Source organism: Pleurodeles waltl, chromosome 2_2 (assembly GCF_031143425.1).
Source record: "Pleurodeles waltl isolate 20211129_DDA chromosome 2_2, aPleWal1.hap1.20221129, whole genome shotgun sequence".
NCBI classification, from domain to species: Eukaryota; Metazoa; Chordata; class Amphibia; order Caudata; family Salamandridae; genus Pleurodeles; species Pleurodeles waltl.
The window spans coordinates 1,027,984,959-1,028,011,569 of NC_090439.1; the positions used below are offsets into that span (position 1 = coordinate 1,027,984,959).

The 26,611-nt window shown below is 49.4% G+C and overlaps 1 protein-coding gene across 4 annotated transcripts in view; it reads left to right on the plus strand.

Annotated features, from left to right (window-relative positions):
* PHF20L1 (PHD finger protein 20 like 1) overlaps positions 1 to 26,611 on the plus strand; it is a 764,530-nt gene that overhangs the window by 209,984 nt on the left and 527,935 nt on the right. For all 4 annotated transcript variants that reach the window (XM_069220776.1, XM_069220778.1, XM_069220775.1 and 1 more), the window contains one exon: positions 15,876 to 15,949. In XM_069220776.1, the coding sequence (XP_069076877.1) occupies positions 15,876 to 15,949 (74 nt within the window). The remainder of the gene's footprint in view (positions 1 to 15,875; positions 15,950 to 26,611) is intronic.

Consider the following 26,611-nt stretch of genomic DNA (forward strand, 5'->3'; position numbering starts at 1 on the left):
CTGAACTAGGAGTCATGTAAAGCTCCTGCAGTACCACTATAGTTACACAGTACTTATACACAATAAAATACAATAATCAGTGTAGGAAGCTGGCTCTGTATATACTATCTCAAAGTAAGAGATAGTGTGCACAGAGTCCAAGGGTTCCCCTTAGAGGTAAGATAGTGGCAGAATTAGATAATTCTAGTGCTCTATTTTGTGGTAGTGTGGTCGAGCAGTAGGCTTATCAGAGGGTAGTGTTAAGCATTTGTTGTACACACACACAGGCAATAAATGAGGAACACACACTCAGACTTAACTCCAGGCGAATAGTTGTTATATAGAAAAATATATTTCCTTAATTTATTTTTAGAACCACAAGTTCAAGCTTTGAAGTAAATACATAAAATGCAAGGTACTCCACACAGGTAAGTTAGGAACTTTGAATTAGAGCAATAACATATACAGTTTTTGTTAAAATGGCAATAAGCTATTTTAAAAGTGGACACAGTGCAAACATCAACAGTTCCTGGGAGAGGTAAGTAATGGTTAGTTTGTCAGGTAAGTAAAACACTTAAGTCTCAGTTCCAGGGCATAGGCAGCCCACTGTTGGGGGTTCAAGGCAACCCCAAAGTTACCACATCAGCAGTTCAGGGCCGGTCAGGTGCAGAAGTCAAAGAGGTGCCCAAAACACATAAGTGCCTATAAAGAACAGGGGTGCTCCAGTTCTAGTCTGCCTACAGGTAAGTACCTGCGTCTTCGGAGGGCAGACCAGGGGGGTTTGTAGAGCACTGGAGGGGACACAAGTAGGCACACAAAACACACCCTCAGCGGCACAGGGGCAGCCGGGCGCAGTGCGCAAAGCAGGTGTCTGGTTTTTTATAGGATTCAATGGAGGGACGCAGGGGTCACTCTAGCGGTGCAGGCAGGGCACAGGGGGGCTTCTCGGGCCAGCCACCAACTGGGCTAGACAGAGGGTCACCTGGGGCTCACTCCTGCACTGAGGTTCGGTTCCTTCAGGTCCTGGGGGCTGCGGGTGCAGAGCTTGGTGCAGGCATCGGGTCCCTTGAGCCTCTCGATTCTCTCTGCATGCGTCGCTGTGGAGGGCTAGGGGGGTCGTCTCGGGCTACTCATGAGGTCGCAGTCTCCTGGGAGTCCTCCCTGTGGTGTAGGTTTTCTGGAGCTCAAGGGCGTCTGGTGCAGAGGGTGAAGTCTCACGCTTCCGGCAGGAAGAGTGAAGTCTTAAAAAGTTGTAGAAAAGTTGCAATATTGTTGCTGTTTGTTGAGCAGAGCCGCTGCTCACAGGAGTTTCTTGGTCCTTCGGTTCAGGGCAGTCCTCTGAGGCTTCAGAGGTTGCTGGTCCCTGTTGGATGCTGTTGCAGTTTTTCCTTTCAGGAGACAGGCCGGTAGGGCTGGGGCCAAAGCAGTTGTCGTCTTCAGTCGTCTCTGCAGGGCTTTCAGCTCAGCAGTCCTTGTTTCAGGTTGCAGGAATCTGATTTCCTGGGTTCTTGGGTGCCCCTAAATACTAAATGTAGGGGTGTGTTTAGGTCTTGGAGGGCAGTAGCCAATGGCTACTGTCCTGGAGGGTGGCTACACCCTCTTTGTGCCTCCTCCGTGTCATATCCCTAATCCTTTTGGGGGAATCCTCCAAAACTAAGATGGAGGATTTCTAAATGCAGGGGTCACCTCAGCTCAGGGCACCTTAGGGGCTGTCCTGACTGGTGGGTGACTCCTCCTTGTTTTCCTAATTATCTGCTCCAGCCTTGCAGCCAAAAGTGGGGGCATTGGCCGGAGGGGCGGGCATCTCTGCTAGCTGGGATGCCCTGTGGCCCTGTAACAAAGGGGATGAGCCTTTGAGGCTCACCGCCAGGTGTAAGGAAATGCCTCCTTGGCATGGTTGCCCCCTGACTTTTTGCCTTTGCTGATGCTATGTTTACAATTGAAAGTGTGCTGAGGCCTGCTAACCAGGCCCCAGCACCAGTGTTCTTTCCCTAACCTGTACTTTTGTATCCACAATTGGCAGACCCTGGCATCCAGATAAGTCCCTTGTAACTGGTACTTCTAGTACCAAGGGCCCTGATGCCAAGGAAGGTCTCTAAGGGCTGCAGCATGTCTTATGCCACCCTAGAGACCTCTCACTCAGCACAGACACTCTGCTTGCCAGCTTGTGTGTGCTAGTGAGGACAAAACGAGTAAGTCGACATGGCACTCCCCTCAGGGTGCCATGCCAGCCTCTCACTGCCTATGCAGTATAGGTAAGACACCCCTCTAGCAGGCCTTACAGCCCTAAGGCAGGGTGCACTATACCATAGGTGAGGGTACCAGTGCATGAGCATGGTACCCCTACAGTGTCTAAACAAAACCTTAGACATTGTAAGTGCAGGGTAGCCATAAGAGTATATGGTCTGGGAGTCTGTCAAACACGAACTCCACAGCACCATAATGGCTACACTGAAAACTGGGAAGTTTGGTATCAAACTTCTCAGCACAATAAATGCACACTGATGCCAGTGTACATTTTATTGCAAAATACACCCCAGAGGGCACCTTAGAGGTGCCCCCTGAAACTTAACCGACTGTCTGTGTAGGCTGACTAGTTCCAGCAGCCTGCCACACCAGAGACATGTTGCTGGCCCCATGGGGAGAGTGCCTTTGTCACTCTGAGGCCAGTAACAAAGCCTGCACTGGGTGGAGATGCTAACACCTCCCCCAGGCAGGAGCTGTGACACCTGGCGGTGAGCCTCAAAGGCTCACCCCTTTGTCACAGCCCAGCAGGGCACTCCAGCTGAGTGGAGTTGCCCGCCCCCTCCGGCCACGGCCCCCACTTTTGGCGGCAAGGCTGGAGGGAACAAAGAAAGCAACAAGGAGGAGTCACTGGCCAGTCACGACAGCCCCTAAGGTGTCCTGAGCTGAGGTGACTCTAACTTTTAGAAATCCTCCATCTTGCAGATGGAGGATTCCCCCAATAGGGTTAGGATTGTGACCCCCTCCCCTTGGGAGGAGGCACAAAGAGGGTGTACCCACCCTCAGGGCTAGTAGCCATTGGCTACTAACCCCCCAGACCTAAACACGCCCTTAAATTTAGTATTTAAGGGCTACCCTGAACCCTAGAAAATTAGATTCCTGCAACTACAAGAAGAAGGACTGCCTAGCTGAAAACCCCTGCAGAGGAAGACCAGAAGACGACAACTGCCTTGGCTCCAGAAACTCACCGGCCTGTCTCCTGCCTTCCAAAGATCCTGCTCCAGCGACGCCTTCCAAAGGGACCAGCGACCTCGACATCCTCTGAGGACTGCCCCTACTTCGAAAAGACAAGAAACTCCCGAGGACAGCGGACCTGCTCCAAGAAAGGCTGCAACTTTGTTTCCAGCAGCCTTGAAAGAACCCTGCAAGCTCCCCGCAAGAAGCGTGAGACTTGCAACACTGCACCCGGCGACCCCGACTCGGCTGGTGGAGATCCAACACCTCAGGAGGGACCCCAGGACTACTCTGATACTGTGAGTACCAAAACCTGTCCCCCCTGAGCCCCCACAGCGCCGCCTGCAGAGGGAATCCCGAGGCTTCCCCTGACCGCGACTCTTTGAATCCTAAAGTCCCGACACCTGGGAGAGACCCTGCACCCGCAGCCCCCAGGACCTGAAGGACCGGACTTTCACTGGAGGAGTGACCCCCAGGAGTCCCTCTCCCGTGACCAAGTGGAGGTTTCCCCGAGGAACCCCCCCCTTGCCTGCCTGCAGCGCTAAAGAGATCCCTAGATCTCCCATTGACTTCCATTACAAACCCGACGCTTGTTTCTACACTGCACCCGGCCGCCCCCGCGCTGCTGAGGGTGAAATTTCTGTGTGGGCTTGTGTCCCCCCCGGTGCCCTACAAAACCCCCCTGGTCTGCCCTCCGAAGACGCGGGTACTTACCTGCAAGCAGACCGGAACCGGGGCACCCCCTTCTCTCCATTCTAGCCTATGTGTTTTGGGCACCACTTTGAACTCTGCACCTGACCGGCCCTGAGCTGCTGGTGTGGTGACTCTGGGGTTGCTCTGAACCCCCAACGGTGGGCTACCTTGGACCAAGAACTAAGCCCTGTAAGTGTCTTACTTACCTGGTTAACCTAACAAATACTTACCTCCCCTAGGAACTGTGAAAATTGCACTAAGTGTCCACTTTTAAAACAGCTATTTGTCAATAACTTGAAAAGTATACATGCATTTTTTATGATTTAAAGTTCCTAAAGTACTTACCTGCAATACCTTCCGAATGAGATATTACATGTAGAATTTGAACCTGTGGTTCTTAAAATAAACTAAGAAAATATATTTTTCTATACAAAAACCTATTGGCTGGATTTGTCTCTGAGTGTGTGTACCTCATTTATTGTCTATGTGTATGTACAACAAATGCTTAACACTACTCCTTGGATAAGCCTACTGCTCGACCACACTACCACAAAATAGAGCATTAGTATTATCTATTTTTACCACTATTTTACCTCTAAGGGGAACCCTTGGACTCTGTGCATGCTATTCCTTACTTTGAAATAGCACATACAGAGCCAACTTCCTACATTGGTGGATCAGCGGTGGGGTACAAGACTTTGCATTTGCTGGACTACTCAGCCAATACCTGATCACACGACAAATTCCAAAATTGTCATTAGAAATTCATTTTTGCAATTTGAAATTTTTCTAAATTCTTAAAAGTCCTGCTAGGGACTTGTGTGTTAAGTCCCTGTTTAGCATTGTCTTTTAGAGTTTAAAAGTTTGTTAAAAGTTTGAAATTAGATTCTAGAAACAGTTTTAGATTCTTTAAAAAGTCTTCCAACTCTTAGCAAAATAATGTCTGATACAGAGATGAATGTGGTGGAACTCGACACCACACCTTACCTCCATCTTAAGATGAGGGAGCTAAGGTCTCTCTGTAATATCAAAAAAATAACCATTGGCTCCAGTCCTACCAAAATTCAGCTCCAGGAGCTGTTGGCAGAGTTTGAAAAAGCCAACCCCTCTGATGATGACCTCACAGAGGAAGAAATTAGTGACTTGGAGGCCAATGTCCCTCCTCCAGTCCTAAATAGGGAGAACAGGACCCCTCAAGTCCTGTCTCCAACTGTGTTAGTCAGAAATAGTGAGTCCCTCACAGGAGGGTCCCACATTTCTGAAATCACTGAGGATGCTCTCAGTGAAGATGACCTCCTGTTAGCCAGGATGGCCAAAAGATTGGCTTTAGAGAGACAGCTCCTAGCCATAGAAAGGGAAAGACAAGAGATGGGCCTAGGACCCATCAATGGTGGCAGCAATATAAATAGGGTCAGAGATTCTCCTGACATGTTAAAAATCCCCAAAGGGATTGTGACAAAATATGAAGATGGTGATGACATCACCAAATGGTTCACAGCTTTTGAGAGGGCTTGTGTAACCAGAAAAGTGAACAGGTCTCACTGGGGTGCTCTCCTTTGGGAAATGTTCACTGGAAAGTGTAGGTATAGACTCCTCACACTCTCTGGAAAAGATGCAGAATCTTATGACCTCATGAAGGGTACCCTGATTGAGGGCTTTGGATTCTCCACTGAGGAGTACAGGATTAGGTTCAGGGGGGCTCAAAAATCCTCGAGCCAGACCTGGGTTGACTTTGTTGACTACTCAGTGAAAACACTAGATGGTTGGATTCAAGGCAGTGGTGTAAGTAATTATGATGGGCTGTACAATTTATTTGTGAAAGAACACCTATTGAGTAATTGTTTCAATGATAAACTGCATCAGCATCTGGTAGACCTAGGACCAATTTCTCCCCAAGAATTGGGAAAGAAGGCGGACCATTGGGTCAAGACAAGGGTGTCCAAGACTTCAACAGGGGGTGACCAAAAGAAAGGGGTCACAAAGACTCCCCAGGGGAAGGGTGATGAGACAACCAAAACTAAAAATAGTAAAGAGTCTTCTACAGGCCCCCAAAAACCTGCACAGGAGGGTGGGCCCAGAGCCTCTTCACAAAACAATGGGTACAAGGGTAAAAACTTTGATCCCAAAAAGGCCTGGTGTCATAGCTGTAAACAGCATGGACACCAAACTGGAGACAAGGCCTGTCCCAAGAAAGGTTCCACTCCAAACTCCCATCCAGGTAACACTGGTATGGCTAGTCTCCAAGTGGGATCAACAGTGTGCCCAGAGCAAATCAGGGTCCACACTGAAGCTACTCTAGTTTCTGAGGGTGGGGTGGATTTAGCCACACTAGCTGTCTGGCCGCCTAACATGCAAAAATACAGACAGCAACTCTTAATTAATGGGACTAGAATAGAGGGCCTGAGGGATACAGGTGCCAGTGTCACCATGGTGACAGAGAAACTGGTTTCCCCTGGCCAATACCTGACTGGAAAAACTTACACAGTCACCAACGCTGACAATCAGAGAAAAGTACATCCCATGGCAATGGTTACTTTAGAATGGGGAGGGGTCAATGGCCTGAAACAGGTGGTGGTCTCCTCAAATATCCCAGTGGACTGTCTGCTTGGAAATGACCTGGAGTCCTCAGCATGGGCTGAGGTAGAACTAAAAACCCATGCAGCAATGCTGGGTATCCCTGAACTGGTGTGTGTGAAAACAAGAGCACAATGCAAGGCACAGGGTGAAAAAGTAGAGCTGGAGTCTGGAAAAATGGCCCAGCCTACCAAGAGAACAGGAAAGTCAGTTGGGAAACCCACTGCAACACAGCAAAAGAAAGGGAACCTCTCTTCTCAGGAAGAAGTTCTGCCCTCTGAGGGAACTGAGTCTTTGGAGCTTGAACCTTATCAGGTTGAGCTCTTAGGCCCAGGGGGACCCTCAAGGGAGGAGCTGTGTAAGGGACAAGAAACCTGTCCCTCTCTTGAAGGCCTTAGGCAGCAAGCTGCTGAAGAGTCCAAAGGCAAGAAAAATGGAACACATAGGGTCTATTGGGAAGATGGACTCCTGTACACTGAGGCCAGAGACCCCAAACCTGGTGCCACTAGGAGAGTGGTAGTGCCTCAGCTGTTCAGGAAGTTCATCCTAACATTGGCCCATGACATTCCCCTTGCTGGACATTTGGGACAAACCAAGACGTGGGAGAGGTTAGTCAACCACTTCTACTGGCCCAATATGTCCAACATGGTTAAGGAGTTTTGCCTCTCCTGCCCCACCTGTCAAGCCAGTGGTAAGACAGGTGGGCATCCAAAGGCCCCCCTCATTCCACTTCCAGTGGTGGGGGTTCCCTTTGAAAGAGTGGGTGTGGACATAGTTGGTCCACTAGAACCTCCCACAGCCTCAGGAAATATGTATATCCTGGTAGTAGTGGATCATGCTACCAGGTATCCTGAAGCTATTCCCCTTAGGTCGACTACTGCCCCTGCAGTAGCCAAGGCCCTCATTGGTATCTTTACCAGAGTGGGTTTCCCTAAGGAGGTGGTGTCTGACAGAGGTACCAACTTCATGTCAGCATACCTAAAGCACATGTGGAATGAGTGTGGAGTGACTTATAAATTCACTACACCATACCATCCACAAACTAATGGCTTGGTTGAGAGATTCAACAAGACATTAAAAGGCATGATCATGGGGCTCCCAGAAAAACTCAAAAGGAGATGGGATGTCCTCTTGCCATGTCTGCTTTTCGCTTACAGAGAGGTGCCACAGAAGGGAGTAGGATTCTCACCCTTTGAACTTCTGTTTGGTCATCCTGTAAGGGGACCACTTGCCCTTGTTAAAGAAGGCTGGGAGAGACCTCTCCATGAGCCTAAACAGGACATAGTGGACTATGTACTTGGCCTTCGCTCTAGAATGGCAGAGTACATGGAAAAGGCAACCAAAAACCTTGAGGCCAGCCAACAGCTCCAGAAGTTTTGGTATGACCAAAAGGCTGCACTGGTTGAGTTCCAACCAGGACAGAAAGTCTGGGTTCTGGAGCCTGTGGCTCCCAGGGCACTCCAGGACAAATGGAGTGGCCCTTACCCAGTGCTAGAAAGGAAGAGTCAGGTCACCTACTTGGTGGACCTGGGCACAAGCAGGAGCCCCAAGAGGGTGATCCATGTGAACCGCCTTAAACTCTTCCATGACAGGGCTGATGTGAATCTGTTGATGGTAACAGATGAGGATCAGGAGGCAGAGAGTGAACCTCTCCCTGATCTTCTGTCATCAGACCCAAAAGATGGCACAGTAGATGGAGTGATCTACTCAGACACCCTCTCTGGCCAACAGCAAGCTGATTGTAGGAGAGTCCTGCAACAGTTTCCTGAACTCTTCTCCTTAACCCCTGGTCAGGCACACCTGTGTACCCATGATGTGGACACAGGAGACAGCATGCCTGTCAAAAACAAAATCTTTAGACAGTCTGACCATGTTAAGGAAAGCATCAAGGTGGAAGTCCACAAGATGCTGGAATTGGGAGTAATTGAGCGCTCTGACAGCCCCTGGGCTAGCCCAGTGGTCTTAGTCCCCAAACCTCACACCAAAGAAGGAAAGAAAGAGATGAGGTTTTGTGTGGACTACAGAGGGCTCAATTCTGTCACCAAGACAGATGTTCATCCTATTCCAAGAGCTGATGAGCTCATAGATAAATTAGGTGCTGCCAAATTCTTAAGTACCTTTGACTTGACAGCAGGGTACTGGCAAATAAAAATGGCACCTGGAGCAAAAGAGAAAACAGCATTCTCCACACCTGATGGGCATTATCAGTTTACTGTTATGCCCTTTGGTTTAAAGAATGCCCCTGCCACCTTCCAAAGGTTGGTGAATCAAGTCCTTGCTGGCTTGGAGTCCTTTAGCACAGCTTATCTTGATGATATTGCTGTCTTTAGCTCCACCTGGCAGGATCACCTGGTCCACCTGAAGAAGGTTTTGAAGGCTCTGCAATCTGCAGGCCTCTCTATCAAGGCATCCAAATGCCAGATAGGGCAGGGAACTGTGGTTTACTTGGGCCACCTTGTAGGTGGAGGCCAAGTTCAGCCACTCCAACCCAAGATCCAGACTATTCTGGACTGGGTAGCTCCAAAAACCCAGACTCAAGTCAGGGCATTCCTTGGCTTGACTGGGTATTACAGGAGGTTTGTGAAGGGATATGGATCCATTGTGACAGCCCTCACTGAACTCACCTCCAAGAAAATGCCCAAGAAAGTGAACTGGACTGTGGAATGCCAACAGGCCTTTGACACCCTGAAACAAGCAATGTGCTCAGCACCAGTTCTAAAAGCTCCAGATTATTCTAAGCAGTTCATTGTGCAGACTGATGCCTCTGAACATGGGATAGGGGCAGTTTTGTCCCAAACAAATGATGATGGCCTTGACCAGCCTGTTGCTTTCATTAGCAGGAGGTTACTCCCCAGGGAGCAGCGTTGGAGTGCCATTGAGAGGGAGGCCTTTGCTGTGGTTTGGTCCCTGAAGAAGCTGAGACCATACCTCTTTGGGACTCACTTCCTAGTTCAAACTGACCACAGACCTCTCAAATGGCTGATGCAAATGAAAGGTGAAAATCCTAAACTGTTGAGGTGGTCCATCTCCCTACAGGGAATGGACTTTATAGTGGAACACAGACCTGGGACTGCCCATGCCAATGCAGATGGCCTTTCCAGGTTCTTCCACTTAGAAAATGAAGACTCTCTTGGGAAAGGTTAGTCTCATCCTCTTTCGTTTGGGGGGGGGTTGTGTAAGGAAATGCCTCCTTGGCATGGTTGCCCCCTGACTTTTTGCCTTTGCTGATGCTATGTTTACAATTGAAAGTGTGCTGAGGCCTGCTAACCAGGCCCCAGCACCAGTGTTCTTTCCCTAACCTGTACTTTTGTATCCACAATTGGCAGACCCTGGCATCCAGATAAGTCCCTTGTAACTGGTACTTCTAGTACCAAGGGCCCTGATGCCAAGGAAGGTCTCTAAGGGCTGCAGCATGTCTTATGCCACCCTAGAGACCTCTCACTCAGCACAGACACTCTGCTTGCCAGCTTGTGTGTGCTAGTGAGGACAAAACGAGTAAGTCGACATGGCACTCCCCTCAGGGTTCCATGCCAGCCTCTCACTGCCTATGCAGTATAGGTAAGACACCCCTCTAGCAGGCCTTACAGCCCTAAGGCAGGGTGCACTATACCATAGGTGAGGGTACCAGTGCATGAGCATGGTACCCCTCCAGTGTCTAAACAAAACCTTAGACATTGTAAGTGCAGGGTAGCCATAAGAGTATATGGTCTGGGAGTCTGTCAAACACGAACTCCACAGCACCATAATGGCTACACTGAAAACTGGGAAGTTTGGTATCAAACTTCTCAGCACAATAAATGCACACTGATGCCAGTGTACATTTTATTGCAAAATACACCCCAGAGGGCACCTTAGAGGTGCCCCCTGAAACTTAACCGACTGTCTGTGTAGGCTGACTAGTTCCAGCAGCCTGCCACACCAGAGACATGTTGCTGGCCCCATGGGGAGAGTGCCTTTGTCACTCTGAGGCCAGTAACAAAGCCTGCACTGGGTGGAGATGCTAACACCTCCCCCAGGCAGGAGCTGTGACACCTGGCGGTGAGCCTCAAAGGCTCACCCCTTTGTCACAGCCCAGCAGGGCACTCCAGCTGAGTGGAGTTGCCCGCCCCCTCCGGCCACGGCCCCCACTTTTGGCGGCAAGGCTGGAGGGAACAAAGAAAGCAACAAGGAGGAGTCACTGGCCAGTCAGGACAGCCCCTAAGGTGTCCTGAGCTGAGGTGACTCTAACTTTTAGAAATCCTCCATCTTGCAGATGGAGGATTCCCCCAATAGGGTTAGGATTGTGACCCCCTCCCCTTGGGAGGAGGCACAAAGAGGGTGTACCCACCCTCAGGGCTAGTAGCCATTGGCTACTAACCCCCCAGACCTAAACACGCCCTTAAATTTAGTATTTAAGGGCTACCCTGAACCCTAGAAAATTTGATTCCTGCAACTACAAGAAGAAGGACTGCCTAGCTGAAAACCCCTGCAGAGGAAGACCAGAAGACGACAACTGCCTTGGCTCCAGAAACTCACCGGCCTGTCTCCTGCCTTCCAATGATCCTGCTCCAGCGACGCCTTCCAAAGGGACCAGCGACCTCGACATCCTCTGAGGACTGCCCCTACTTCGAAAAGACAGGAAACTCCCGAGGACAGCGGACCTGCTCCAAGAAAGGCTGCAACTTTGTTTCCAGCAGCCTTGAAAGAACCCTGCAAGCTCCCCGCAAGAAGCGTGAGACTTGCAACACTGCACCCGGCGACCCCGACTCGGCTGGTGGAGATCCAACACCTCAGGAGGGACCCCAGGACTACTCTGATACTGTGAGTACCAAAACCTGTCCCCCCTGAGCCCCCACAGCGCCGCCTGCAGAGGGAATCCCGAGGCTTCCCCTGACCGCGACTCTTTGAATCCTAAAGTCCCGACACCTGGGAGAGACCCTGCACCCGCAGCCCCCAGGACCTGAAGGACCGGACTTTCACTGGAGGAGTGACCCCCAGGAGTCCCTCTCCCGTGACCAAGTGGAGGTTTCCCCGCGGAACCCCCCCCTTGCCTGCCTGCAGCGCTAAAGAGATCCCTAGATCTCCCATTGACTTCCATTACAAACCCGACGCTTGTTTCTACACTGCACCCGGCCGCCCCCGCGCTGCTGAGGGTGAAATTTCTGTGTGGGCTTGTGTCCCCCCCGGTGCCCTACAAAACCCCCCTGGTCTGCCCTCCGAAGACGCGGGTACTTACCTGCAAGCAGACCGGAACCGGGGCACCCCCTTCTCTCCATTCTAGCCTATGTGTTTTGGGCACCACTTTGAACTCTGCACCTGACCGGCCCTGAGCTGCTGGTGTGGTGACTCTGGGGTTGCTCTGAACCCCCAACGGTGGGCTACCTTGGACCAAGAACTAAGCCCTGTAAGTGTCTTACTTACCTGGTTAACCTAACAAATACTTACCTCCCCTAGGAACTGTGAAAATTGCACTAAGTGTCCACTTTTAAAACAGCTATTTGTCAATAACTTGAAAAGTATACATGCATTTTTTATGATTTAAAGTTCCTAAAGTACTTACCTGCAATACCTTCCGAATGAGATATTACATGTAGAATTTGAACCTGTGGTTCTTAAAATAAACTAAGAAAATATATTTTTCTATACAAAAACCTATTGGCTGGATTTGTCTCTGAGTGTGTGTACCTCATTTATTGTCTATGTGTATGTACAACAAATGCTTAACACTACTCCTTGGATAAGCCTACTGCTCGACCACACTACCACAAAATAGAGCATTAGTATTATCTATTTTTACCACTATTTTACCTCTAAGGGGAACCCTTGGACTCTGTGCATGCTATTCCTTACTTTGAAATAGCACATACAGAGCCAACTTCCTACACCAGGTGTTACAGTTCCTGCAGGAGGAGGTGAGAAGCACTTCCACCCAGTGCAGGCTTTGTTCCTGGCCACAGAGTGACAAAGGCACTCTCCCCATGTGGCCAGAAACTCGTCTGGTTGTGGCAGGCTGGCAGAAACTCGTCAGCCCCACACTAGAAGTCGGATTGGTATTCAGGGGGCATCTCTAAGATGCCCTCTGGCTGCATGTTACAATTAATTCCACACTGGCATCAGTGTGCGTTTATTGTGCTGAGAAGTTTGATACCAAACTTCCCAGATTTCAGTGTAGCCAGTATGGAACTGTGGAGTTCGTGTTTGACAAACTCCCAGACCGTATACTCTTATGGCTACCCTGCACTAACAATGTCTAAGGTTTTGCTCTCCTGTGGTATAGTGCACCCTGCCTTATGGATGTAAGGCCTGCTAGAGGGGTGACTTACCTATGCCACAGGCAGTGGGTTGTGGGCATGGCACTCTGAGGGGAGTGCCATGTCGACTTAGTCATTTTCTCCCCACCAGCACACACAAGCTGTGAGGCAGTGTGCATGTGCTGAGTGAGGGGTCTCTAGGGTGGCATAAGACATGCTGCAGCCCTTAGAGACCTTCCCTGGCAACAGGGCCCTTGGTACCAGGGGTACCAGTTACAAGGGACTTATCTGAGTGCCAGGGCTGTGCCAATTGTGGAAGCAAAGGTACAGTTTAGGGAAAGAACACTGGTGCTGGGGCCTGGTTAGCAGGCTCCTAACACACTTTCAATCATAACTTAGCATCAGCAAAGGCAAAAAGTCTGGGAGTAAGCATGCCAAGGAGGCATTTCCTTACACTCAGTGTTACCAACAATAAAGGTACATTATTTTAGTGACACAAGGCCAAAAATATCTTAGAGGCAATACTCCTTCTAGAGGTAAGTATTCTACACAATATATACACTAGTAACCAAAATCAGGTAAGTAAACAGTCATAGAATAGTGCAAACAGTAGAAAATACAATAGAATGCAATGGACGTAGGGGAAACACAAACCATATACTAAAATAGTGGAATGCGAATGTCGAATTCCTCCCTAGGCAAGTGTAGTGTGTAGAGGGGCGCCGTGAGTGGAGGAAAACACCCATGGTAAGTAATGTACCCCACCTCAGAGCCCAGGAAAGCAGGAGTAAAGTACAGCAAGTTTCATCAGGACACACTACAAGTCGTGATAAAGGATTATGCAAAACTTCAAGCAACAAACAATTGATTCCTGGACTTGAAGACCTGTGTAGAGAGGAGACCAAGTCCAGAAGTTGAAAAAGAGTCCAGGAAGACCAGGAGCCCCTGCCAACTTAGAAGAAAGTGCACCAAAGAAGATGGCTGTGGTATCCTGCTTGATGCAGGAGATGTCCCACGTCGAGTTGTTGGATCCAGTCTGTTTGCGTCGCTGGATTCCGCCAACAAGCCTTGGTTCAAGCAATGTCACGGTTCGCGTCAAAGAGGAGCTGCCTGGACCCAGAGGGGACCTGGGGTTCTCAGCTCGGACGGAGGAGACCGAGAGGGCTCTCAGCACTTCAGAGAGCCCTCAGAAGACCAGGCAGCACCCACTGGAGTACCAGAACACAGGGACAAAGAAGATTCAAAGTACGGTCGTCCCAGCACTACACTGGAGTGTCCTACGCCACCCGAGAACAACTCTGGGAGCTGTGCGTCGCAGGATTGAGTGCTGAGGACCTGGGCTATGCTGTGGACGAAGAACTTTTGGAAGAAGTGCATAGAAGCCCAAGGAACTGCAGAAGACGCGGTGCACAGGAGTACTGTTGCAACACGGGGAGGCAAGCCCTTACCTCCACCAAATTTGGACAGCTGGACCTTTGGACAGTCTGGGTCACTTCTGTCCACCACCTGTGTTCCGGGGAGCACATTTGTCGTCAGGAGAGGCGTCCCAAAGTACCCGTTGTCACAGAAGGGTGCCTGCAGAAGCAGGGAAGTGACTGTCACCCCGCAGAAGATTTCTTCGGTTCTTTTGGTGCAGGGTGACGACGGGCAGTCCTCAGATCCTGCACACCTTGGAAACTGTTGCAAATGCTGGCTGGAGCTGCAGGTCACAGGAATCATCCTGGATACATTGTTGCAGTTACAGCGGTTCTTGGAGCAGCCTGCGGTTGATCTGACGGTCAGAAGCTGAAGTAGAGGATGCAGAGGAGTCCTGGAGGAATCTTGCACACCGAATCTGAGGAAACGCCAGGGACACTCTGGAGGAGCTCTGGGCACCACCCCTGGGGTGGTGATGGACAGGGCAGTGGTCACTCCCCTTTCCTTTGTCCAGTTTCGTGCCAGAGAAGAATGGATTATGCAAGGAGGGCATTGTTTGTGCCCTTCAAAGCAAGCATTTCTATAGACTCTGGGAGGCTACCCCTCCCATGCCTGTAACACCTATTTCCAATGGGTGAGGGTGTAACACCCCTCTCCTAAAGGCAATTCATTGTTCTGCCTTCCTGGGATTGAGCTGCTCTATCCCCAGAAGGGCAGAAACCTCTCTGTGAGGTGGCAGCAGCTGGGGCTGCAGTGGAAACCTCAGAGAGCTGGTTTGGCAGTACTGGGGGTCCGTGGTGGAGCCCCCAGGGTGCATGGGATTGGCCCCCCAATACCATATTTGGATTAGGGGGGGTCAGTTCCATGATCTTAGACTCCTCACATGGCCATATTCGGAGTTACCATTGTGCAGCTACATATATTTATTGACATGTATGTAGTGCATGCTTATAATGGTGTCTCCACACTCACGAAGTCTGGGTATTTGGTCCTGGACAACGTGGGGGCATCTTTGCTAGTGCAAGGGTGACCTCACACACAGTAACTTTTCACCTAGCCTTCAGTAAATGAGGATTAGACATATAGGTGACTTATAAGTTACTTAGTGCAGTGAAAAATGGCTGTGAAATAGTATGTGCGCTATTTCACTCAGGCTGGACTGGCAGTCCTGATTAACGGTTTGCATGAGCTCCTTATGGGTGTCAAGAGAAATACTGCAGCCCATAAGGATCTTCTGTAACCCCAATGCCTTGGGTACCTATGTACCATATACCAGGGACTTATAAGGGGGCGGGGTCCAGTGTTCCAATCAGAATTGGAATATTGAGTCACTAAACTGTAGTGACAAATTTGGTAAGTAGAGAGAGCATAAGCACTGGAGTTCTGGTTAACAGAACTTCAGTGACACTCAAGGATAATCACAACACGCATAGGCCACAAGCTATGAGCACTGGGGCCCTGGCTAGTAGGATCCCAGTGAGACAGGCAAAACACACTGACAAATAGGTTTCAAACTATGAGCACAGGATCCTAGTGCGACAGTAAAGACACACTTACAAACAATCACAAACAGGCCAAAAATAGGGTTAACCATGCTAGAAAGAGGCTACTTTCCCACAGTATGCTGTCAACAATGTATTTTAGTGTCAGCAAGATTCTGATTTAACAAGCACAAAATATATGCAAGCTTTTGTCACTGCACTGTAAGCCTGTTACGTGATCTTCAGCACCCTCTTTGCTGAATATGTTGTGTTTCTATGTTAATGTATTTTTTTTTTATTGAAGGTCTGCTTGCATCAAAAGCTGTTGTGGTCGATGATGTCAGAAAAGAATGCAACAAAGCACCTTCTTTGGGCCAGGTATGACGCTGTGGCTTTTAAAAAAAATATTTAATTCCAACTATGTAAACTATTATTTTCCTGTTGCATGAAAAAAGTGCATGTCTATCCCCTGACTCTTAATTAATACTTTTTGTACTGGAGCCACAGGAACGCAATACCCTGTAGCCCTCAGTCATTTGAACTAAAAGTGGAGATACAGTGGAGGAAGAAGAAGAGGATGAAGTTGAGCTTTGAATTGTGCTTGGAGATAAGTAGGTTGACTACATTGACGCAGTGTCAAGTGCAGCTACACCTTCTCCTCCCAACAATATCGCCAAGTTCCACTTACTTCTGCTTTACAATTTCCTCAACCCATTCAGATGGTAACCTGTGTTGAGCATGAATGCCAAAAACAGAAAAACATGCAGGTTACATTGAAAAGGGAAGGAGGCAGGTGAGTTGACATCAAGTTGACATTATTGGACTCAAAAACCCCAAAGACTGACTGCGCTGAAAATTTCATTGACCGGTCGAGCCTCTAAGAAGACACTAGCTTCGAACAAAGACCAATGTAGAGATAGGCGAAAACGGCAGCAAAAACACTGGTGATAGACGTTTACGCTGAACAAGAGACTGGCACCCGCGCTTGATGCTGAAGAAGGCGCACTCGAGATTGAGCATAAGAAGAGATGGCTGGAAGCCGAGCTTGCAGGCTTTCTTCAAAAGAAGGATTTACTCCAGTAATGGAACTTTCATAGATTTACATGCTTGAATCTTTTCCAGTCGCCAAGATGGGACTCCCCGATACCTTTAAAGTAGTGCCAATCTAGACATAAATATAGAAGCCCTAGGCCTTTCAGGTTAATACTCTATCATAGTCATTATTCAACAGGGACTAAACTTAACAGTCAGCCAATCAGATGTCATCTCCCTGTAGAGTCCTCCTGAGAGAAGCTCCAGTCCCTCAGATTTTCTACAGCACGTCTGTAGGAAAACAGCATCTTTCTGAGATAGTTACCCCCGCTTTTTGCCTGGTAACAGTGTGTTTAGACTTTAGTACACTGGGATCCTGCTAATCAGGACCCCAGTGTCTGTGCTCTCTCGTCTAAATGTGGTTGCTGGTAAACCTTTACACCACACAATTGGCAAACTGGTGCAACATGTAAGTCCCTTGTATATGGCACTTACATACCCATGTCATTGATGTACCAGGGGTCTCTTAAAGGGTGCAGCATACATCATGCCACCCCTGGGAGCCAATGCAAAATGTGTCTGCTGGCCTGCCAGTGCAGCCTGCGTGATATGGTGCATGCTCTCTTCACTTCATACATAAGGCTTGCCTTATATCGTGGTCACTGCACTTGGACACTGTAAGTCACCCCTCTGGTAGGCCCTTTAGCCCAAGGGAAGGGTGCATGCTCCTAAGTGTGAGGGTACCCCTGCCTGAGCAGAGTTACCCCTACAAACCCTGAACTCCATTTGCTGGGCTTCGGAAGTGTGGGGAAGCCATCTTAAGGTATGTAGTGGACACAGGTCAACACGACTGGTCCAACTACATAATGACTTCTTCGAACCTTGGCATGTTTCATATCAATCGTGTTGGAATCATGCAACTACACCGACTCCAGTGCTAGGTTCATGATCTCATGTACTCTTGGGGGTGGGGGGGTTCCTTAGAGGACCTCCAGTTCTTTCTGTGCAGGATCTGGCTGCCAGGCAAAGCTGCCGCAGACGCACACATTTTTCTGTCCCCCTGCTCATGAGCCTAACTCAAGCAGTGGAAGGCAGAACAAAGGATTTCGTGCAAGGGAGAGGTGTGACCATCTCTCCCTTTGAAATAGGTGTCTCTGGGCTGTGGTGGCCTCTGAGCTTCACCAGACTGATTTGAAGGGCACATTTGGTGCCCTCCTTGCATAATCTGGTTTGCACCAGGGTGGAAATCCACAGTTCCTTCTCTGGCGCAAAACCACACACAGGGGAGTAACCACCCCACTGTCTAGTTTCTCCCAAAGGGAGGAGCACAGACCTCTGCCAGGTGATTGGTTGATTCTGCCATCTTGGAAACAAGGTAGACAGAGGCCTCTGGGATCATCTGACTTTTTAGGTCAGGTAGATGATGTCCCTGACCCCCTCTGATAGGTGGGTCACTAGAGAAAGTGACCAGCTCCCTTTCAGGATTACTTATGGGCTCCACCAACGGTGGGTACTCAGATTAGTCAAGCAGGGCTCTACAAGGAACTCTCTGCAAGGCATCTTGTGCTGTTGTCCTCCAGAACCTCTGCTGGTCTGCTTTAGGAACTGAAACAAGCCTGTATCCAGTTGGAAAGGCTCCTGCTGCAACATTGTTTCTCCAGCTCATGCATGATTTCTGCAATGTCCATGGCTGTGCTTCCTCCAGGGTCACAAGGGCTCTGTTTGCATCAAAGAAACAAGAAGGAATCTCCTTGGAGTGAAGGGGTCACTCCCCTGCATCCGCAGGCACCTCAAGACAACATCCGGTTGGTGGATCCTGCTGTCCCATTTACATCGAAAGGCTCTACAATACAGGTGGTGGTTCTGTGGTCCTCTCTGGGTTCCCCTTGTCCTGTAGCTTTTATCAGCAGAAGGTTGACCCCCCAGAGAGAAGCGCTGGTCAGCTATTGAGAGGGAGGCGTTTGCTGTGGTTTCGGCTTTGAAGTTGAGGCGATACATGTTTGTCACTCACTTCATTGCTCAGACTGATCAAAAGCCCGTCTTCTGGCTTAAGCAGATGAATGGTGAAAACCCAAAGGTTTTTGAAGTGGTCCATTTCTGTACAGGGGATGAACTTTTCAGTGGAACATACACCTGGGAGTAACCATGCCAATGCATATAGACTTTCTAGATATTTCCACTTAGAAAATGAAGACTCACCTGGGTAAAGGCTAGCCTTATCCTATTTCGTTTGGGGGGGTGGGTGGGGGTTTTGTAGGAGAGTAGCATCTTTCTGACATAGTTTCCCCCACTTTTTGTGTCCGTGTATTAAGACTGTGATACACTGAGATCTTGCTATTCAGGACCCCAGTGTCTGTGCTCGCTCTTCTAAATGTGGTTGCTTGTAAACCTTTACCCCCCACAATTGGCATACTGGTGCATGTAGGAAGTTGGCTCTGTATATACTATATAAAAATGAGATACAGTGTGCACAGTGTCCAGGGGTTCCCCAAGAGGCTTGACAGAGGCAATAATAGATAATAGTAACACTCTATTTGTTGTAGTGTGGTCGAGCAGTTAGGCTTATCAGAGGGTAGTGTTAAGCATTTGTACACACACACAAGAAATAAGTGAAAACCCACACTCAATGACTTAACTCCAGACCAATAGGTTTTTATATAGAAAAATATTCTTTCTTAATTTATTTCTAGAACCACAAGATTCATTTAGCAGGTAAGTACATTAAGTGAAAGGTACTTTGCATAGTAAAACTTAAAACTTTGAAGTTTTCACAATACACACTTCACAGTTTTTTGTTTTTTTTGAAGTCGCAAAAAGCTGTTTTAAAAGTGGACACTGTGCAATTTTCAACAGTTCCTGGGGGAGGTAAGTACAGTACAGTTTTGGAGGTAAGTAATCGACTTACAGACTCATGGGTTCAGTCTCTGGGGCATATGTAGCCCACCGTTGAGGGTTCAAGATAACCCCAAACACCCACCACCAGCAACACAGGGCCGGTTAGGTGCAGAGGTCAAACAGGAGCCAAAATAACGTGGCCCCTATGGAGACAGGGGGTACTCTGCTCCAGGTCTGCTTCCAAGTAGGCCACACACACGCACCCTCAGCAGCTCTGGGGTGGGCGGGTGCAGGGTGCAAACAGGGCCTCGGGTTCTCAATGGAACTCAGTGGGTGGACCTGGGGGTCACGTAGGCCCTGCAGGCAAGGCACAGGGGACTTCTCGGGCAAGCCAAAGACTGGGCAGGGAGGAGGGCCGTCTGATGGTCACTCGTGCACTGGTAGGGGGTTCCTCTCTGTCCTGGGTCAGGGGGATCCTTTGGATCCTCTATGCTGTGGGGGTGCAGGGAGGTCGACTTGGGGTGTCCACCTTGTTGTAGTCAGCTGGGAGTCCTTTCTGCGGTGTTTGTTGTCCTGGACTCGAGCTGGGGGCGTTGGGTGCAGAGTGAGAAGACTCACGCTTCCGGCGGGAAGTGAGAGTCTCTTTAAAGTTGCTTGTTTGTTGCAATTTTGTTGCTGTTTCTGGACAGAGCCGCTGTCCCCGGGAGGTTCTTGGTTCTTTAGGTGCAGGTCAGTCCTCTGAGTCCTCAGAGGTCGCTAGTCCCGCTGGATGCGTCGCTGTGCAGGTTCTTTGAGTCTGGAGACAGGCCGGTAGGGCTGGGACCAAGTCAGTTGTCGTCTTCGTCATCTCTACAGGGCTTTCAGGTCAGCAGTCCTTCTTGTAGATTGCAGGAATCTGATTTCCTGAGTTCCGGGTCGCCCCTAAATACTCAATTTAGGGGTGTGTTTAGGTCTGGGGGCAGTAGCCAATGGCTACTGCCCTGGAGGGTGGCTACACCCTCTTTGTGCCTCCTCCCTGAGGGGAGGGGGCACATCCCTATTCCTATTGGGGCAATCCTCCAAAACCAAGATGGAGGATTTCTTAAGGCAGGGGTCACCTCAGCTCAGGGCACCTTAGCGGCGGTCCTGACTGGTTGGTGACTCCTCCTAGTTTTTCTCATCATCTCCTCCGGACTTGCCGCCAAAAGTGGGGGCTGCGTCCGGAGGGGCGGGTCTCCACTAGCTGGGATGCCCTGAGGTGCTGTAACAGGCCTGGTTTGTGGATGGTATGGTGTGGTGAATTTGTTAGTCACCCCACACTCATTCCACATGTGTTTTAGGTAAACTGACATGAAGTTGGTACCTCTGTTAGAAACCCCCTCCTTAGGGAAATCTACTGTGGTAAAGATACCAATTAGGGCCTTGGCTACTGCAGGTGCAGTAGATGACCTAAGGGGAATTGCTTCAGGGTACCTGGTAGCATGATCCACTACTGCCAGTATGTATTGGATCCCTGAGGCTGTGGGAGGTTCAAGTGGACCCATATTGTCCACACCAACCCTTTCAAAGGGGAACCCCACCACTGGAAGTGGAATGAGGAGGGCCTTTGGATTGCCACCTGTCTTGCCACTTGCTTGACAGGTGACACAGGAGCTACAAAACTCCCTTACTTTCTGGGACATTTCTGATGGATACAACTACCTGTGGATTCCTCACCCTATGAATTCTCCCATACGCCAGCATCCGACAGAAAATCTTCTTCCCAGCTCTCCACGTCGACGAGGACGTCATAATTGCACGACTCCGTCTGACGTCACCGTGCCAATAAGAGGTCCTCTCTGGCGTGCTGACGTCAGTTCCCTTTTTTCCGTGCCTTTGACGCTAACGGTTTTCTACTAGCTCTTGCTACAGTTAAAGGTGTCTCATCTTGTTACAATCCGGTTTCTAGTTACAATGTCTCCTCCTAGGAAGTCGGGATTTAAGCAATGTCGAGAGTGCGGGGGTCGCATGTCAGTTACTGACCCTCATGACGATTGCCTTTGGTGTCTGAGCTCCGAGCATGACGTCGAGGAGTGTGTATCCTGCAAGAGCATGAATCGTAAGGCTCTGAAAGAGACAGAGGCCAAGCTCTTTTTGGACAAGGCGAAGAAGGGGCATAAGAGTCATCACAGGTCCTCTTCTCATAATTCGTCGAAGAGACACAAGAAGCGACGTTGTCATGACTCTCTGCGTCATTCGGCTCTGAGCCGTTCAAGATCAAGGTCTCCATCTCTGCGGCGTACGTGGGAGGTTAGTCCGACTGTGACTCCACAACCTCCGAGCCGACAGGCTTCTCCGGCGCCATCGGTCTTCGAGGTAGTTGCACCTCTGGAGAGTCCTGGATTTTCACCTGCTGCACATGATTGGGATGTTCAGCAAGCACAGGTGCAACATGGAGATCAGCAGTATCCTGCCTTCCCGGCTCCGGGAGCGGATCCGGCGGCATTTTTAAATGCCATCTTTTCGATGTTTCATACTATGGCCCCTGCTGGTGCGCTGGCTGGTCCCACGGGTCCGTAAGCATTTTCATTGGGCTCCCCTGCTCCTTACAAGGCGGCGCCGTTTATGCCCTTCTATCCGGCTGAGGGTGCCGGTTCGGCGCCAGTGACTTCGCCTCGAGGTCCTGCGGTTCCGATAATGTTGCCTACCAGACCTATGGCGCCAATCTCATCGCCCCATCAGTTGACGCCGATGATGGAGCCTCATGTGTCCACGGCGCCGTTTGGATCCGCTCCGGCGCTGGATCCGGATATTGGATTAGACCGAAGCCAACCTTCCTCTCCTGTTCCGTGCCTTGCAGTTTTGAAGCCAATGTCAACAACGTCGGCCAACTCTGTCGACGCTGAGGTTAGAGGCCAGGCTGAGGTCGCGTAGAAAGGCCTTGAGACTTTTGGAAGAGTACAAGCGGCAGTTGTTGGAAGAAGGGGAGATTGTGGAGCCCTTGGGAGAATATCAAGGGCTGGATTCAGCCAGTGGGCTTGAAACTTCCCCGGAATCGGACCTTTCTTCGCCAGGGAAGTTTACGGAGGAGGCGGCCTCCTTCCATACTGTGATTAGGAAGGCGGCAAATTTTTATGATCTTCTGTTGCCTGCTGTAGAGATCAAAACTAACATTCTGACGGAGGTCCAACACCCTTCTTCAGCTTCGGCGGATCCATTGTTTCCGTTTAATGATGCTCTTACGAAGCCCATCTTACAGCTATGGAGGAAGCCTGTGTCATCACCTGCTGTCAATAGGTCTGTGGCAAGGAGGTACAGGGTGGCGCCTGGAGATCCGGGGTTCTTATCAAAACATCCTACCCCGGAAAGTCTGGTTGTTCAGGCCTCTTGTTCCACACAAAAAGAATGAAAGAACTAGCGGAGCACACCATAAACTTAAGTGCAAAAACTCAAAAAACAACAAATTTCATAGGAAATATAATCATTCCCTTAATATAATTGGATTAATTACAAAGCATTCACAGAGGTGGTAATAGTGGTCATTTTCCTATCTCAGTATGTATTGAAACAAAAACTATATTTATTCAAAACACATAACACAACCTCAACGAACCTATCCTATATACATATGACAAAAGATATAAAAACAATCCATGCATTTAAAGAACAATACATAGATTGTATAGCCCACTAGAGAATAATTTGTTCAAATGTTTCTAGATGATCCAATGTGTGTAGGAATAAGCCAAAGGATGTACGCTTCGGCTCATATGTTGGAGTTTCAGCCGACACGTGTTTCGTCCTGAATGTGGACTTTTTCAAGTCTTATTGGCAGATATTGTCATCACTTCAGAGCATAATGAACTTATCCATTATAACCGCCATCAATACTCCAAAATATTCACAATGATCATAATCCGGCTTCAAGTATCTCTGTGATCCAAAATTTTTCGAATCTTAAACGAACAGAATCGCATGTGTAATAGTCCACATCGACCGTAGAGCAGAGACAGCAAAAAAGCAACTTCTTCTATGTCGTGTGTCCTCCGTCTCAAGTTGTAGGTTCCTTTTCTAACCTTACCCTTTCCACACGGTCTGCACCAAGCTCCTTCCCTGTGAATCTGTCGAACAGGGAATCCAAAAGGATGGAGCAGTCGGCAAAGAAAACTTTCTTATCTTGCAGTATGGTGCGCAAGGCGGCGGATGCTACCTGTGTTCTTAGTAGATGCGTCCACACTGATGGATTCGGCTAGGGCAATGGTTCCTGATCTGCCGCAGGAGGTGCAGGGACAATTTGGTGAACTTATCGGATGCTCAGGCTGCAGCAAAACAGATAATCCAGTCTGGCATGGATTTCACAGACTCGGTGGCCAGGGCAATGGGTACCTCTATTGCTACCAGGAGGCACGCATGGTTGAGGTCCTCTGGTTTTTCCTCTGATGTGCAGACTGCTCTATTGGACTTGCCCTTTGATGGGGGGAAAAACTTTTTGGTGATAAAGCTGACTCTGACTTAGAGCGCTTTAAAGACAGTATGGCCCCGGCGAAGTCTTTGGGTCTGCAAGCCTCCTCAGCTACCCCTTTCTGGTCCTTTCAGAGGTTCATGATGTTTGGGCGTGGAGCCGTTTACCATGGGAGACCCCAATCCATGGTCCGACAGCCTGCCAGCCTACCATATCCATCCTTTAGAGGGCGGGGGGGGGGGTTCGGACATGAGGGGGCCACCCAGCAGCACCCTGCATCATCCTCTTCCTCTGAAGGGCAACAACAAGGGAGGCAGCCCTAGTTTTCTCCCCATTTTTGACCACGCTTCTCCTCTAGGGGGAAGATTGCATCTTTTTCTCTACGAGTGGGTGCTAATTACATCGGACTCCTGGGTTCTGAACATTGTGAGGAAAGGATATGCTCTCCCTTTTCAGGAGTTTCCCCCTCCCATCCCTCCCAGTCCCTCGTTTAGTTTGGAAGACCATCTTGTGTTGTTGCAGCAGATGGTTCAGATCCTGTTGTCAAAAGGTGCGGTGGAGTTGGTTCCGGAGCAGGAAAGGGGTCAAGGTTGTTATTCAAGATATTTCCTGATCCCCAAGAAGGACGGTCGTTTGAGACCAATCCTCGACCTGAGGATTTTGAATTGGTTCCTCAAACAGGAAAAATTCAAGATGCTGACTCTGGCACAGGTACTTCTGGCGTTGAACAAAGAAGATTGGATGGTGTCTGTCGACTTGCAGGATGCTTACTTTCATATCCCTATACTCCGGTTTGTGGTGGGGTCGCAACACTACCAGTTTGCGGTCCTTCCGTTTGGTCTTACTTCAGCACCTCGAGTCTTCACAAAAGTGATGGCGGTGGTTGCAGCAAGTCTCAGAAGGAAGGGAATATCGGTATTCCCTTACCTGGATGATTGGTTGATCAAAGCCAAGCCTCCAGAGCTTGTGTTGCATCACTTGCAGATGACAATTCAGTTTTTGTTTAGTCTGGGTTTTATGATAAATGTACCCAAGTCTCACCTGGACCCCTCTCAACGCCTCCTGTTCATAGGGGCAGTACTGGATACTAAATTGAATCGGGCCTCTCCTCCGCCTCAGCGGATTCAGGACATCCAGGCGTTGATTCCAATGTTTCAAAATGAAGCGGTTGTTTCAGTCCTCAAGGTCTTACGCCTGCTCGGTCTGTTCGCTTCTTGCATTCTGTTGGTCACTCATGCACGTTGGCACATGAGGGCTCTCCATTGGTGCCTCCGCATGCAGTGATTTCAACACAAAGGGGATCTCGAGGAATCGTTAACGATCTCCAGAGATGCTGCAGCGGATCTACGATGGTGGGCTGTGGACGGCAACCTTTCTCAAGGAAGGCCGTTTTCACTGCCTCCTCTGGTGGCCAGTCATGACGGATGCTTCCACTCTAGGGTGGGGAGCTCATCTGGGGGACCTGGAGAACAAAGGTCTTTGGTCTCCAGTGGAACAGACTTTTCATATCAATCTGTTAGAATTGCGGGCGATACGTCTAGCTCTCAAGGCCTTCCTCCCGTCCCTTCGCAGTCAGTCAGTTCAGGTCCTGACGGACAACACTACCGCAATGTGGTATATTAACAAGCAGGGAGAAGTAGGGTCGTATCTTCTCTGCAGAGAAGCTCTGTGACTCTGGTCCTGGCTTCGGGACCATCGATTTGCTTGGTAGCGAATCATCTGGCCGGAGTGCTCAATGTACGTGCAGACACTCAGTTGACATTTTTCGGCCGATCACGAGTGGCGCCTCCATCCGGATCTGGTCCTGTACATCTTTCAGATGTGGGGTTTTCCAGGGATAGATCTGTTTGCCACTCTGGAGAACACGCACTGCCCGTCATTCTGCAGCCTCCAGTATCCGGTGCAAGGAGCTTTGGGGGATGCGTTTCAGATCTCTCGGTACAACCAGTTGCATTACACCCCCCCCCCCCAATACCCTTGATTCCTCGGGTTCTGAGGAAGATTCGCCAAGATCAGGCTCAGGTCATTTTAAAAGCCCCGGATTGGCCAAGAAGGGTGTGGTACACGAACCTTCTCCAACTCTTGCTGTGCCCTCCGTCTCCCTCTCAGGGCAGACCTCCTCTTGCAGGGGCAGGTTCTACACCCCCACCTCCAGAGCCTGCACCTTCATGCCTGGAGATTGAACGGGGCAACCTGAGTTCTTTTTCTCTCCCACCGGATTTAGTGGATGTTATTTTATCGGCCAGGCGACACTCCACTAAGACTGTGGGCAAAATTTGTGGCTTGGTGTGGAGAGAAGCTAATTGGTCCTTTGAGGGCCCACCTCTCCGATATGTTATTTGCTTTAGATTTAGCACAGAAGGGTTGTACAGTTGCTACTGTTAAGGGCTATTTGGCGGCACTGTCAGCCTTTCTTTGTCTCCCGGATCAGCCCTCTTTGTTTAAATCGCCTATTGTTATTAGATTCTTAGAAGGTTTGAATAATAGGTTTCCTCCCAGTCCTTTTCATCTGCCTCAGTGGAATCTGAATCTCGTTTTAACTTTTTTAATGGGGTCACCGTTCGAACCCATGCATTCTTGCGCGCTAAGGTTTCTAGTTCTTAAAATGGTTTTCCTGGTAGCTATAACGTCTGCTAGGCGGGTTGGTGAGCTTCAAGCTCTTTCTGTTAAACCCCTCTTTACCTTGTTCTTTCCAGATAAAGTGGTGCTGAAAACCAGGGCGGCTTTCCTACCCAAAGTTGTCACTCCTTTTC